Below are 16,970 nucleotides of genomic sequence, written 5' to 3' on the forward strand. Positions count from 1 at the left end.
ATTTGCCCACTGAAGTCGGTTATGACGCTGAAATGCAGTCAGGTCAAGACCCTGGTGAGGACTACGAGCATGCAGATGTACTTCCCTGAGATGGTTTATGACAGTGTAAACTAGAGGTCGACCGATTAATTGGAATGGCCGATAAATTAGGGCCAATTACAATCGTAAATTGGTATTTTTGGGCGCTGATTTTGCAGATTTTTTAAAACTTTTTTACTTTTTATTATTATATACAGTGGGGCAAAAAAGTATTTAGTCAGCCACTAATTGTGCAAGTTCTCCCACTTAAAAAGATGAGGCCTGTAATTTTCATCATAGGTACACTTCAACTATGACAGACAAAATTTGAAAAAAAATCCAGAAAATAACATTGTAGGATTTTTAATGAATTTATTTGCAAATTATGGTGGAAAAAAAGTATTTGGTCAATAACAAAAGTTTATCTCAATACTTTGTTATATACCCTTTGTTGGCAATGACAGAGGTCAAATGTTTTCTGTAAGTCTTCACAAGGTTTTCACACACTGTTGCTGGTATTTTGGCCCATTCCTCCATGCAGATCTCCTCTAGAGCAGTGATGTTTTGGGGCTGTTGCTGGGCAACACGAACTTTCAACTCCCTCCAAAGATTTTCTATGGGGTTGAGATCTGGAGACTGGCTAGGCAACTCCAGGACCTTGAAATGCTTCTTATAAAGCCACTCCTTCATTGCCCGGACGGTATGCAACAGTTTGGGCAGCCTGGCTCATTGCGAACTAATTTTCCAGAATTTTACGTAATTGTGACATAACATTGAAGGTTGTGCAATGTAACAAGAATATTTAGACTTAGGGATGCCACCCGTTAGATAAAATACGGAACGGTTCCGTATTTCACTGAAATAATAAACGTTTTGTTTTCTAAATTATAGTTTCCGGTTTCGACCATATTAATGACCAAAGGCTCGTATTTCTGTGTGTTATGATATAATTAAGTCTATGATTTGATAGAGCAGTCTGACTGAGCGATGGTAGGCAGCAGCAGGCTCGTAAGCATTAATTCAAACAGCACTTTTGTGCGTTTTGCCAGCAGCTCTTCGCAAGCACGGCGCTGTTTATGACTTCAAGCCTATCAGCCTAATGGCTGGTGTAACCGATGTGAAATGGCTAGCTAGTTAGCGGGGTGCGCGCTAATAGCATTTCAAATGTCACTCGCTCTGAGACTTGGAGTAGTTATTCCCCTTATAATAGTTTCTGGATTCAACCATATCAATGACCAAAGGCTCGTATTTCTGTGTGTTATTATGTTATAATTAAGTCTATGATTTGATATTTGATAGAGCTGTCTGACTGAGCGACGGTAGGCAGCAGCAGGCTCGTAAGCATTCATTCAAACAGCACTTTTGTGTGTTTGCCAGCAGCTCTTCACAATGCATTAAGCATTGAGCTGTTTATGACTTCAAGCCTATCAACTCCGAGATTAGGCTGGTGTAACCGATGTGAAATGGCTAGCTAGTTAGCGGGGTGCGCGCTAATAGCGTTTCAATCGGTGACGTCACTCACTCAGACTTGGAGTAGTTGTTCCCCTTGCTCTGCAAGGGCCGCGGCTTTTGTGGAGCGATGGGTAACGCTGCTTCGAGTGTGGCTGTTGTCGATGTGTTCCTGGTTCGAGCCCAGGTAGGGGCGAGGAGAGGGACAGAAGCTATACTGTTACACTGGCAATATTATAGTGCCTATAAGAACATCCAATAGTCAAAGGTATATGAAATACAAATGGTATAGAGAGAAATAATCCTATAAATACGATATTAACTACAACCTAAAACCTCTTACCTTGGAATAGTGAAGTCTCATGTTAAAAGGAACCACCAGCTGTCATATGTTCTCATGTTCTGAGCAAGGAACTCAAACGTTTTTTACATGGCACATGGCACATATTGCACTTTTACTTCTCCAACACTTTGTTTTTGCATTATTTAAACCAAATTGAACATGTTTCATTATTTATTTGAGGCTAAATAGATTTTTATTGATGTATTATATTAAGTTAAAATAAGTGTTCATTCAGTATTGTTGTAATTGTCATTATTACAAATAAATAAACAATAAAAATCGGCCGATTAATCGGTATAAGCTTTTTTGGTCCTCCAATAATCGGTATCGGTATTTAAAAATCATAATCAGTCGACCTCTAGTGTAAACCCACAGTTTCATCAGCTGTCCTGGTTGCTGGTCTCAGATGATCCCACAGGTGAAGAACCTGGAGGTCCTGGGCTGGCATGGTTACATGTGGTCTGCGGTTGTGAGGGCAGTTTGTCATACTGCCAAATTCTCTAAAATAACGTTGGAGGCGGCATATGGTAGCAAAATTAACATTAAATTATCTGGCAACAGCTCTGGTGGACATTCCTGCAGTCAGCATGCCAATTGCACACTCCCTCAAAACTTGAGACATCTGTGGCATTGTGTTGTGTGACAAAACTGTACATTTTAAAGTGGCCTTTTATTGTCCCCAGCACAAGGTCCACCTGTGTAATGATCATGCTGTTTAATCAGCATCTTCATATGCCACACCTGTCAGGTGGATGGATTATCTTGGTAAAGGAGAAATGCTCACTAACAGGGATATAAACAAAGTTGTGCACAACATTTTTAGAGAAATAAGCTTTTTGTATGTATGGAATATTTCTGGGATCTTTTATTTCAGCTCATAAAACATGGGACCAACACCTTAGATGTTGCATTGATATTTTTGTTCAGTATAGTTACAGTACGTCAACAAATAAATTGGCAAGCAGAATAGGTCTAGGCCTGCTACCTACGCTGTAAAGTTGTCCATCTTGGTTGGGTGGTGAAACCAACTCTTTAAGTGTCATGTGCATGAACCGGATGCCATGCCCAGTAACATTTGCTATTCAAATAGTGGTTGGAAGTGAACATATTGACAGTATGTCTGGCTAACAATGTTTTATCACAATAGGAAGCGAACAAGATGCAAATGAGACACTGAGCACATTGTTTATGTCTGGCAAAGAGATGTACAAGTATGACAAATTATATATATCTCATTGGTCATTTGTCATACTTGTACATAGAACTTGTACTAGAAGACTAACTTGTGTTGAAGCCACTGTGCCTCAATCTTGACAATCCCACACTATTGTAAAAAATACTTTGGAAGCTATAGAACATAATATATTAATGTCTAGATTTGTTTTTGCCACATGCATTCTATTACAAACACCTTTAATGCATACTTTTAAATTATATTATGTGAGCTAAACATAAAAATAAAAAAATATATAAAAACATATTCCTGAAAGTATAATTTTACTAATAATTTTACTAATAAGAAAATAATTAAATACTTGTCATTTTGTCTTTGAAACATCGAATTCCATTCATTCCTATGGAGGACTGCTTCTACTGGGGAGTACCAATATGACCGACCTGTGGCTTAAAAGCCTCTCAAATGACATATATGTAGCATCAGCAATCCAGGGTTTATATACTGTACATCACTGCAAATGACAGTGTTATCACTAATTTAGTATTGTTCGATGGAGATATACTCACTGGTGTTGAAAGAATGAGATTACATCCTGCATTAGTGCAAATGCAAAGATAGACAAACCATATGGAAATAATAGCGCAAATCAGAGAACGAGACAGCCTTATTCTTTCACTCTGCCACCGTTTTCCATCTTGAACTGTTGTTGGTGAGAGAAAGTATTAATGCATTATTACTATTTGATAATAATAGAATTACAGTGTTATTACCACCAACAACAACAAGAGTGGAAACAAATTAGAGGTGCTTCTACTAGAACACTGATTTGCAGTAATAAGTAGACTATCATTATGTGGATTTGATCATACCACTTCACCTGGCTACCGAGTAGGGTTTGGTCTCTCAGAGATATTATTTGATAATTTACAATTAATTGGTTCCTTTTTTCACATTTTCCTGCAAAACACAGCCTCTTTTGTGCCTGATAAATGTAAGACTGGCACTCTGAAGAGATTGTAAGTTGAACTTGTCCTACATCCAAATATAATGACACTTCACAGTGGTATTTCATGTGGATTTCAATGGCAAACAATGTGACCAGAGAAAGGCGATGTGAAAACAGAAGTCTATGTAATGTCTATGGCAGATTCAATACTTCTCCTCTATCAAAAAAACAGAGACACTACACTGAGACTAGATAGAGAGTACAGTATTGATCCTAGCAGAGATGACAATACCATTTTGAACACTGTGTTTTGCCGTAGGCTACCTCTGACATACAGTACAATGGTTTTGGTTAGTTTTCCATTACAACGCATTTCACAAATGAACATCTAATTGGTTGATTGGAAATATACATATTTACAGATCAGTATGATGTTATTTGATGGTGATACCGATGTTCCCACTGGGAAAAATAGAAGTTGTTCTATACTATTCTCTTTTACTGTATATGTCCAAAATATGCCATGTGACTGATATGGCCAGAGTGGGGTTCATCAGACTGGGGTCAACCACCCTGTGAATGGAATGAGTCTATCAACAGGAAAAACATTCCTGAGTTTTAAAACAAGACCTTTGTTCATTGTGTTAGCACTTACTGATTTAGAATGAAAGAGGTATAACAAATAGATTGATCAAATGTCTTACTTTTGTCTTCCATGATAGGCGACTTTTACTGTAGTTAGTTCATTACTGTCATTGCTTCCAAAGTATCTGATAGTAGGACCACTATCAGATCATCTGTGACTGGGGGATAAAATGATATATTCCGTGATGCCATTTGTGTTTCAGATGGATACATTATCAGTCTACAGTAATTAGAAACAAATATCTCGGCTTGTTACATTATCTGCAACAGCAAGATACACCAGCTATAGTCTATAGCGCAGCTTACTCAGTGATCATCTTTATGTTGTTATTTCACAAATTGACATAGGCCTAATGTTGACACCCTTCCAACATCACTACAATCCGCTAACATGGAGCGCACTGACATACGCTGTCATTGCCAACTAAAGGTCCACAAATTAATGTCTACTGGCGTTAATTTTGTATGTGTGTTGCTAGCTCTTCATTGCAAATTGAATACGGAATTCTGTTCAACATGCAGTTTCGACAACGACAGAAGGATGCTGTAGAATAGAAAACCGGAAAATCTAATGTCACGCAATTTGATTGACAGTCGCATCTTTTCTGTAGCCTACCAATGTCCAAGGTTAAGCTCGAGTAAATATTATGTATTTAGAGAGCATATGGGATGTTAATATAGTTATCTTAACGCTTTGCAAATAATAAAGAGGTGCAGCAATCATCCAGCTCCTATCTCTATGGCCTGCGCTTCCTGGGGGAATCCCCAGGTTCTGAGCTAGTTCTGGCGGTGAAGAGAGAGGAGCTGTCAAGCTTGTCATCCGCCCCTGCGCTCCGACATCTCTTACCTTCTCTTGCTTTCAACAGGACGGTGTTGGCCACGATATTCTCGAGCTCCATGTTTTGCTGGGTTGCAGGCACCACAGGCCCAATCTCGTCGCCGGCTTGGCAATAGTATGTCCTCCCCCACCCCCCCACCCCCAAGGCAGAATATTTTAACCCTGATGACTCTCCGTACGGTCGTTCGCTCCCGCTCTCCGCCCCGAAGGTTGAGCTGCGTCGATTCTAACCCCACCCGCACGTCAACTATTGATGTATTCTGACATTGCAGTATAGTTTTAGTTTTGTCTTTACCATAACCACGACCCTTTAACACAAATATGGATCAACATTATTATTCACATTCAATTAGTTATTCAAAATTATGACATAATTTGTCTGTTCACGTAAAAGAGCCAGTATATTTGGTTCCCAAACGGTTCGTCGTTCAAAATTCTTAAAGATCTCCAATGTAAAGACCAAAATGTAGGCTGCCATTATGACCAATTGTGAAATCCGCGTTCAAATTCATTTTTACCTAGACAAATTATTAGACGGCCTGAAAAAATATATAGTTATTTTTTTACGCACTAAAAAAAAATCAGCGAGGACCAGATTCACGTGCTCTCCCCACTTTTTATTTTTACTGCAGTGACGATTCATGAGGCATTAGACGGGTCTATAGCCCGATTGTAAAATGTAATACTAAACTAACTGATAACTCAATGCCGCAGTGGAGCTATTATTGGAAGACTCGAACTGCTCAAGCAACGATTACCGGAAGTGACGACTGCTAAGGGGAGTGGTCGATTGTAAATGCAAATTTAATTTCAAACTTCTTTGGGAGATTCTTGTGGAGTTCAACTTCATCTGGAAAAAATGTACACATTATATTAGGAAATCTGTCGTATGAACTCATATGAATATGGTGGTCTCAATTTTTTTGATTTTCCTACTTTGAATAATACTTTTAAGATAAATTGGGCTTAACATTTTTTAAAGAATCCAACTTCAATTTGGAATTTCATCCCTCATTATATCTTCTCCCGTTTTGGTGGCCTCAATTTCATGTTACTCTGTAACTATAACATTGATAAGATTCCTGCAAAATTATCTGCTTTTCATAGACAAGTATTCATAGCGTGGTCGTTAATTTTTCCCTGCATATGTATTTTATTTGGAACAATAAGGACATTGTGTATAGAAACAAGTCTTTATTTTTTAAGAACTGGTTCAATTATCATATCCTGCTCGTGAGTCAACTTTTTAATGCAGAAGGACTGTTACTCAATTATGAGGAATTTTTATCTTGTTACAATATTAATATAACACCTAGAGAGTTCGCCATAGTCTTTGATGCTATTCCATCCGGAACTCTCATGTTATTTAGAGGTGTAGCCAGACCTCACCTTCTTGACCTACCCTCGCTATATCCAGTTGACTCTCCAATAGGGAAAATATGTTTCTCCTTGCTCCCATGTCACAAGTTACTGGAATACATTGGTCACTAATATCTGTTGGAAAAATGTCTGGTTATTACCACATAAATACTTGCTTGTTAACAAGGTCAAAGAGGTCTCTTTCAGAATGATCCATAAGTATTACCCTGCGAATCATTACCTGAAGAAAAAATACTTTAACATTGATTGTACTTTTTGTGTTGAGCATCCAGAAACAGTTTCACATTTATTTTGACATTGTCTACATGTAAAACAATTATGGAAAGGTAGTCACAGTTTTATAATTGTTAATATTCTTGATGACTTTTGTTTGTTATGGAAGAATGTGCTGCTCGGTTTCCTTAACCATAATAAAGATAAAGAAAAACAATTTTACCTCATAAATCTAATTGTGCTAATGGGAAAATTTCATATTCATAAATGTAAATTCACTAATAAAAAACCACTCTTCAGTGTTTTCTATAAGGAATTTGAGCAGTACATTAAGACCATTCTACATTATTCTAATAAGAAAGCTGTTAAAACAATCAATATGTGTGTTTCTTTTAAAGTCGTTGTGTAATCTGTAATTTGTTCTACCCCCTAGCATATGTTATCATTGTCTATCTATGTACTTATTGTATGTATACAGACTTTTATACGTTGGTAATAAAAATAAAAATAAATCAATAAAAAATAGATTCTTGTGGAGTTACAGAATCTGCGTAAACACACACACAGTGCAGCATTTGATGGATGCCAAGTGTAGAAAGGGGCTAGAGAGGCCAAATTATATGATGTTGAAGTCGGAAGTTTACATACACTAAGGTTGGAGTCCTTAAAACTCGTTTTTCAACCACTCCACAAACTATAGTTTTGGCAAGTCGGTTAGGGCATCTACTTTGTGCATGACACAAGTAATTTTTCCAACAATTGTTTACAGACAGATTATTTCACTTATAATTCACTGTATCACAATTCCAGTGGGTCAGAAGTATTCATACTGTCACATTCTGACCATAGTTCTGTTATTTTATTATTTGTTTTAGTATGGTCAGGGCGTGAGTTGGAGTGGGAGGTCTATGTTTGTTTTTCTATGTTGGTTTTTGTGTTCGGCCTAGTATGGTTCTCATTTAGAGGCAGGTGTCGTTAGTTGTCTCTGATTGAGAATGATACGTAGGTAGCGATACTGTTTCGGTTTCGTTTGTTCACATCGCTTATTGTTTTGTAGTGTTCAGTTTATGTCTTTAAATAAACATTATGGACACTTACAACGCTGCGCATTGGTCCTCCGATCCTTCTAGCTACTCCTCCTCAGAAGAGGAGGAAGAATGCCGTTACAGAAACACCCACCAAGAAAGGACCAAGCAGCGTGGTAACAGGCAGCAGCAGCAGGACAGGCAGCGATACCTGGAGAGATGGACTTGGGAGGAGATATTAGATAGCAAGGGACCCTGGGCACAGCCGGGTGAATATCGCCGCCCCAAGGCAGAGCTGGAGGCAGCGACAGCCGAGAGGCGGCATTATGGGGAGCTAGCTCGGCAGCGTGGCTGGAAGCCCGAGAGGCAGCCCCAAAAATGTCTTGGGGACGGAACACGGGGAGTGTGGCGAGTTCAGGTAGGAGACCTGCGCCAACTTCCCGTGCTTACCGGAGATTGAGAGGGACTGGGCAGGCACCGTGTTATGAGGTGTGCGGTGTCCCCGGTGCGGTACATTCCAGCTCCACGTATAGGCCGGGCTAGAGTGGGCATCGAGCCAGGTGCCATGAAGCCGACTCTACGCATCTGGTCTCCAGTGCTTCTCCTCGGGCCGGCGTACATGGCAACAGCCTTACGCATAGTGTCCCCGGTTCACCAGCACAGCCCAGTGCGGGCTAATCCACCTTGCCGCACTGGCCTGGCTACGGGGAGCATTCAACCAGGTAAGGTTGGGCAGGCTCGGTGCTCAAGAACTCCAGTGCGCCTGCACGGTCCGGTCTATCTGGTGCCACCTCCACGCACCAGCTCTCCGGTGGCAGCCCCCCGCACCAGGCTGTCTCTCCATCTTCTCCCTACAGGTGCTCCCGCCTGTCCAGCGCTGCCAGAGCCTTCCTCCTGCCCAGCGCTGCTGCTCCCCTCTGTCCTGAGCCACCAGAGTCTCCCCTCTGTCCTGAGCCGCCAGAGTCTCCCGTCTGTCCTGAGCCGCCAGAGTCTCCCGTCTGTCCTGAGCCGCCAGAGTCTCCCGTCTGTCCTGAGCCGCCAGAGACTCCCGTCTGTCCTGAGCCGCCAGAGTCTTCTGTCTGTCCGGCGCTGCCGGAATCTCCCATCCATTCGGGACCCGTGGCGTGGGTCCCCAATCCAAGGCCGGCGGCGAGGGTAGCCGCTCTTAAGAGGCCACAGAGGCGGACAATGAGGCGGAGAAAAACTGTGGTGAAATGGGGTCCACGTCCCGCGCCAGAGCCGCCACCGCGGACAGACGCCCACCCAGACCCTCCCCTATAGGTTCAGGTTTTGCGGCCGGAGTCCACACCTTTGGGTGGAGGGGGGGGTACTGTCACGTTCTGACCATAGTTCAGTTATTTTATACTTTGTCTTAGTATGGTCAGGGCGTGAGTTGGGGTGGGCAGTCTATGTTTGTTTTTCTATGTTGGTTTTTGTGTTCGGTATAGTACGGTTCTCAATCAGATGCAGGTGTCGTTAGTTGTCTCTGATTGAGAATCATACTTAGGTAGCCTGGGTTTCACTTTTGGTTGGTGGGTGTTTGTTTCCGTGTGAGTGTTTGTTGCCACACGGTACTGTTTCGGTTTCGTTTGTTCACATCGTTTATTGTTTTGTAGTGTTCCGTTTATGTCTTTAAATAAACATTATGGACCCTTACCACGCTACGCATTGGTCCTCCGATCCTTCTCGCTGCTCCTCCTCAGAAGAGGAGGAAGAATGCAGTTACACATACACTAAGTTGACTGTGCCTTTAAACAGCTTGGGAAATTCCAGAAAATTATGTCATGGCTTTAGAAGCTTCTGATAGGCTAATTGACATAATTTGGGTCAATTGGAGGTGTACCTGTGGATGTATTTCAAGGCCTACGTTCAAACAGTGCCTCTTTGCTTGACATCATGGGAAACTCAAAGGAAATCAGCCTAGACGTCATAAAAAAATTGTAGACCTCCACAAGTCTGGTTAATCCTTGGGAGCTATTTCCAAACGCCAAAAGGTACCACGTTCATCTGTACAAACAATAGTACACAAGTATAAACACCATGGGACAACGCAGCCGTCATACCGCTCAGGAAGGAGATGTGTTCTGTCTCCTAGAGATGAACAAACTTTGGTGCGAAAAGTGCAAATCAATCCCAGAACAACAGCAAAGGACCTTGCGAAGATGCTGGAGGAAATAGGTAGAAATCCACAGTAAAACGAGTCCTATATCAACATAACCTGAAAGTCCGCTCAGCAAGGAAGAAGCCACTGCTCCAAAACCGCCATAAAAAAAGCCAGACTACGGTTTGCAACTGCAGATGGGGACACAGATCGTGCTTTTTGGAGAAATGTCCTCTGGTCTGATGAAACAAATAGAACTGTTTGGCCATAATGACCATTGTTATGTTTGGAGGGAAAAGGGGGAGGCTTGCAAGCCAAAGAACACCATCCCAACCGTGAAGCACGGGGGTGGCAACATCGTGTTGTGGAGGTGCTTTGCTGCAGGAGGGACTGGTGCACTTCACAAAATAGATGGCATCATGAAGCAGGACAGTTATGTGGATATATTGAAGCAACATCTCAAGACATCAGTCAGTCAGTTAAAGCTTGGTCGCAAATGGGTCTTCCAAATGGACAATGACCCCAAGCATACCTCCAAAGTTGTGGCAAAATGGCTTAAGGACAACAAAGTCAAGGTTTTGGAGTGGCCATCACAAAGCCCTGGTCTCAATCACATAGAAAATTTGTGGGCAGAACTGAAAAAGCGTGTGTGAGCAAGGAGGCTTCAAACCTGACTCAGTTACACCAGCTCTGTCGGGAGGAAGGGGCCAAAATTCACCCAACTTAATGTGGGAAGCTTGTGTAAGGCAACCTGAAACGTTTGACCCAAGTGAAACAATTTAAAGGCAATGCTACCAAATACTAATTGAGTGTATGTAAACTTCTGACCCACTGGGAATGTGATGAAAGAAATAAAAGCTGAAATAAATAATTCTCTCTACTATTATTCTGACATTTCACATTCTCAAAATAAAGTGGTGATCCTAAATATATATACATACATTTAGCAAAAAAATAAACGTCCCTTTTTCAGGATCCTGTCTTTCAAAGATAATTCGTAAAAATCCAAATAACTTCACAGATCTTCATTGTAAAGTGTTTAAACACTGTTTCCCATGCTTGTTCAATGAACCATAAACAATTAATGAACATGCACCTGTGGAACGGTCGTTAAGACACTAACAGCTTACAGACGGCAGGCAATTAATGTCACAGTTATGAAAACTAAACACTAAAGAGTCCTTTATAGTGACTCTGAAAAACACCAAAAGAAAGATTCCCAGAGTCCTTGCTCATCTGCGTGAACGTGCCTTAGGCATGCTGCAAGGAGGCTTGAGGACTACAGATGTGGTCAGGGCAATAAATTGCAATGTCCGTACTGTGAGACGCCTAAGACAGAGCTACAGGGAGACAGGACGGACAGCTTATCGTCCTCGAAGTGGCAGACCACGTGTGGCACAGCATCATCGGACTGAGCTTGTTGTCATTGCAGGCAATCCCAAAGCTGTGCGTTACAGGGAAGACATCCTCCTCCCTCATGGTACCCTGCCTGCAGGCTCATCCAGACATTACCCTCTAGCATGACTATTCCACCAGCTATACTGCTCGTTCTGTGCGTGAATCCCTGCAAGACAGGAATGACAATGTTCCGCCGTGTCCAGCGAAGAGCCCGGATCTCAATCCCATTGAGCACGTCTGGGACCTGTTGGATTGGAGGGTGAGGGCTAGGGCCATTCCTCACAGAAAAGTCTGGGAACTTGCAGGTGCCTTGGTGGAAGAGTGGGGTAACATCTCACAGCAAGAACTGGCAAATCTGGTGCAGTCCTTGAGGAGGAGATGCACTGCAGTACTTAATGCAGCTGGTGGCCACACCAGATACTGACTGTTACTTTTGATTTTGATCCCCCCTTTGTTCAGGGACACATTATTCCATTTCTGTTAGTCACATGTCTTTGGAACTTGTTCCGTTTATGTCTCAGTTGTTGAATCTTGTTATGTTCATACAAATATTTACACATGTTAAGTTTGCTGAAAATAAACGCAGTTGACAGTGAGATGACGTTTCTTTTTTTTGCTGAGTTTATATAGATACTGTAGCCACAATGGAGCTGAATTGAGTGTAATCATCTAGCTAACAAGTTAGTTCAACAACTAGCTGCTGTTAGCATACGGCTAGCTTGCTAAAGTTAGCTCGTTAGCTAGCTGTCTAGCAATACCAACAAATTACAATGCTGAACCAATCAACCAAAACATTTAAGCATTTTTAACAGCAATAATCACTCTATTGCGGAATTTACTTATCAGTTGTTAGTTTTATATGTTTCATTGTTAGTTTTATATGTTTCATTTGTATTAACCAAGCATAAGAGATCACTTGATGTGGATAAACTGGAAGTGAGAGTGGAGATTGGGAAGGATGTCTCAGTGGAGTTCTATCTAGACCAAATGGGGTCTCTGACTCCTTGGCAGTCTAGGACTATGAGCCATTATGGAAGATATCTGTGCAGGTCCCCGTGTAGTTCATGGAAATAGGTCGTAGCTCACATCGAGAGAGAGGGCTACATAAGTCCACATACCCAGTATGGAAGAAGATGGAGTGTAGTGAAGGTGAGGGTTTTTGACTGTAATCCTGATCAGGGGAAATACTGCGTAAAGGTACGAATTACCATTAAAAACATAAAGGAAGAGGATCTCGGGTTATGGTATGTTGGATTTCATCAGGTTTCAGTTGATACCCTAGTGCCATTCCGGGTAGAAGAGGTTCGGGCAGGTGATAGCTCTATAGTCAGCCAGAATACAAGCAAAGCCCCTGACAAAACAGATACTGACCGTGGAGTCGTCCAGAGCCAAGGGCCGGTGCGGATAGTGCAGAGGAAAGATCTTAAGGAAGTGATTGAGGTGGAAACTGGTTATGGGGATTCTAACCTATGGTTAGAATGGATTCAGTATACAGCCAGATCAGTACCGAAATAAGAATGTTATACCTGCGCCACAGCAAAACCTCAGTTGACAACCATTCCCTTTCCATTTGATGGAATTGATTCACCCAGGGGAATGGTCTGCATGGTAAAGCTGTTCATGGAGGCAGGGAAGCCATACAATGACAGTTGCATTGATCTGCATTATCTGTATCCCCATGTGCCCATTACATCCAGACTTCCCCCTTTCACAGAAGGACACTATTATTGTATGGCTCGCTACATCACACACGGATGGGACATGGGAGAAGTAAGAACATGCAATAGGACAGAGAACGTTAAAACCGACAAGACAATGAGGGACCTGACTGGGTGGTTGAGTTCCGAGGACTTTATTAAGATAAAAAGGCCTAGAGCGGATGTCTGGTGTTTTAAAAAAAATATATATATATTTTTTCATTTTACCCCTTTTTCTCCCCAATTTTGTGGTATCCAATTGTTGTAGTAGCTACTATCTTGTCTCATTGCTACAACTCCCGTACGGGCTCGGGAGAGACGAAGGTTGAGTGTCATGCGTCCTCCAATACACAACCCAACCAGCCATACTGCTTCTTAACACAGCGCTCATCCAACCCGGAAGCCAGCCGCACCAATGTGTCGGAGGCTACACCGTGCACCTGGCAACCTTGGCTAGCGCGCACTGCACCCGGCCCACCACAGGAGTCGCTGGTGCACGATGAGACAAGGAGATCCCTACCGACCAATCCCTCCCTAACCCGGACTACGCTAGGCCAATTGTGCGTCGCCCACGGACCTCCCGGTCGCGGCCGGTTACGACAGAGCCTGGGCGCGAACCCAGGGACTCTGATGGCACAGCTGGAGCTGCAGTACAGCGCCCTTAACCACTGCCCCACCCGGGAGGCCGTGTCTGGTGGTTATGTGGAGGTATGAAGCTTTGGCCCAACCTGCCTACCAATTGGACCAGTATTTGTACACTAGTGCAGTTAGGCATGCCCTTCACCCTTATCCGACACAAAGACTTAGTGCCAGGTAGAAGAGTAAGAAGGAGTGCTCCGTCAGGATCTGACCCTAGAGTTTACATTGATAGCATTGGAGTTCCAAGGAGGGTGCCTGATGAGTTCAAAGCTAGGAATCAGATATGGGCTGGCTTGGAATCAAGAATCTTCTGGTGGTCAACTCTCAATACAAATGTAGATTGGATTAATTATATCTACTATAACCAACAGCGTTTCATCAACTATACTAGAGACGCGATAATAGGTTTAGCAGAACAAACCGCGGCGCCGAGTTTGAGAGAACTCTGGGGTAACAAATTGGTTTGATAGTGTGTTTGGGAAATGGAACAATGTCATGATCACTGTGTGGTGGGCAACCTTCACCTGTGTGACTGTGTTGGTTTTGTGCAGATGCTGTTTGATTCTGTGTGGGAGAGGTCTCATTTCCAGGACTCTGGAGAAATGGGTGACGCAACAGATGGAGAGATACGGACCGATTCCGAGCACTGACCAGTGGAATGATGAATACATGCCCCCAGACCTAGTAGATGGACCCGGCTCCTTCCCTTACGAGGAGCCTATGTTAGATGAGACCATTTTTAATGTTTAGGTTCCTTCTTGTTTTGATGTTTAGACTGTTTTTTGACGAAGATTATAACGAGAATCCTGACAAGAAGAGTTATGATTCTGATGTAGGCCTAGAACAGTCATTGTAAATACATATATTGGTTTTTGTGTGGTTGATTTTGGGTATAATAGATATTTCTAATAAAAATAGATGTGTGATTGTGTGTATAATATTTTGTCAAAGGGTGGATTGTTATGAATTGCATGAATAATGACTAAATGATGTATACATTTAATGTAGGACTATAATTAACAGTATTCCACCCTGTCACTGTATGCTTGTATGGAATTGATTAGAATGTATAAAAGTATAATCAATAAAATACCATAGGCTTTGTAAAACGAACCATGGCGGAATTAGTGCCTACAAAAATAGGTCATTACTATTGCTCTCTATTGTTGAATGTGGTTGAAATGGAACAAAAAAATCGCTAAAGATCATGGTGAAATTTGCTGTAATTAGCAAAGGATCATGGTTGATGTAGTCATTTTCATCCTGTATGAGATAGTCACCGGTGAGCCTCTTCCTAGCCCAGTTTGGTCGACAAATTAATACATACCATACGAAACGAGACATATCATACTAAATTAGTATCCCGGTTTACGTACAGAATAATACGAAATGCTCTGAGACCAGGATGTGTACCGTACAGGCCCGTGATTGGTCTATGTCGGCACATGGTTCTGTATGACGACAAAAAGTGTAGTCCGAATCGATCACTATTTAATTAAATATCTCGATTTGTAACGAACGTTAAAATTATTCACTGTGGGGATCGAATCATAATAAACTAATTTTAAAGCCCAAAACGACCGTCCCATTTATTCCGATTTGGCGATCGTAATGCATTCTAGGGCAGATGGCACCACTAGGTTGCTACAAAGTAGCCGACCAGCAGCGCTCGTGACCTCAAGCTCCAGACCGGACACTGTAGCTTCCCCTTGAGCGCTTGTCTCTTAGATTCTGGCAAGAAATACTACTTCTCTGAGATTAAAATATGATTGCAAAATGTGTAAAAGAATACAAGAGAGACACTAGATGTGTAAAATCAAATCATGTATAGATGTGTAATATCATAGATGGCTTATTCGGTTTCACTGTTGTCTTAGCTTTTATCCCCTGTCTAGTTCACTCCCCTGGTTAGTCTGTTATCATGTTTTGTGTTTCCCTGGTTAGTCTGTCCTTATGTTTAGTGTATGTTTTTTTTATACATAATTTCTTATTTTAAATGTGATTTCATTGCATTTTTTTACTTAATGATTATGTTGTATGTAAACTGACTTTGGGTGTCTTGAAAATTGCTTATAATAAACTGTGTTATTATTATTATTATTATTAGATGTGTAAAAACATTGGTTCTGGTTTTTCATATTGGCTCTTGGGTAGACATGCTTTATAAAACTAGATATTGTAGTCTATGCTGAATGGATAGAAAGGAAAAATAAATTGAAACTCTTTCTTTAACACCTGACAAAGCACTCTTCTGGATACCTAATTGTTACATATGTTATGGCTGTGTGTAGGCGGAAAGACTTATCAGTGTTTGTGGGTTGTTATGCTTGACATAAGACATCTCCTCTGAGAGTAACAGCATCCTCCTCCATTAAGGTGAAGGAAATGGAAACTGAGTCATATACCGAAGTCAATTAGCAGAGTAGGAAACTAATCAACACTCCTGAGAAAATACATTAACACAATTGGCAAAAAAAAGTGAGCACTCTCTTTCTCAGCACCTCTCTGCCACTCCAACATTTACATTTTAGTAATTTAGCAGACGCTCTTATCCAGAGCATCTTACAGCTAGTGCATTCATCTTAAGATAGCTAGGTGGGACAACCACATATCTCAGTCATAGTAAGTACATTTTTCCTCAAAGCAGCTAGTGTTAGTTGACAAAAGTATTATTTGAGTGATTATTTAAGATAATGTTTTTGGAATCGGAAGATGGGCAGAGACTCTGCTGTCCTATCTTTAGGGCGAGCTGGTTCCACCATTGGGGTGCCAGGCAGAGAAGAGCTTAGACTGGGCTGAGCGGGAGCTGCCCTCTCGTAGTGGTAGGCGGGCCAATAAACCAGAGGTGGCAGAACGGTACTCGGGTTGGGGTGTAGGGTTTGAGCATACACTGAAGGTAGGGAGGGGCAGTTCCTCTTGCTGCAAGCACCATTGTCTTGTAGTGGACGTGAGCTTCAACTGGAAGCCAGTGGAGTGTGCGGAGGAGCAGGTTGACATGGGAGAACTTGGGGAAGGTAGAATACCAGGCGGGCTGCAGCGTTCTGGATATGTTCCAACATTCAGCTTGATACTGTCAACTTGGTTACCATGGCCCACACAAG

At 41.9% G+C, this 16,970-nt stretch overlaps 1 protein-coding gene across 1 annotated transcript in view; it reads right to left on the bottom strand.

The window, feature by feature from the left end:
• Positions 1-6,152, bottom strand: part of grk6 (G protein-coupled receptor kinase 6) — a 45,371-nt gene extending 39,219 nt beyond the window's left edge. Inside the window, exon 1 of the mRNA XM_021617994.3 lies at positions 5,426-6,152. Coding sequence (XP_021473669.3) covers positions 5,426-5,477 — 52 coding nt within the window. The 5' untranslated portion in view covers positions 5,478-6,152. The remainder of the gene's footprint in view (positions 1-5,425) is intronic.
• Positions 6,153-16,970: the final 10,818 nt, after the last annotated feature.

The sequence above is a fragment of the Oncorhynchus mykiss genome, chromosome 10, assembly GCF_057628025.1.
Source record: "Oncorhynchus mykiss isolate SJ-2025 chromosome 10, ASM5762802v1, whole genome shotgun sequence".
NCBI lineage: Eukaryota > Metazoa > Chordata > Actinopteri > Salmoniformes > Salmonidae > Oncorhynchus > Oncorhynchus mykiss.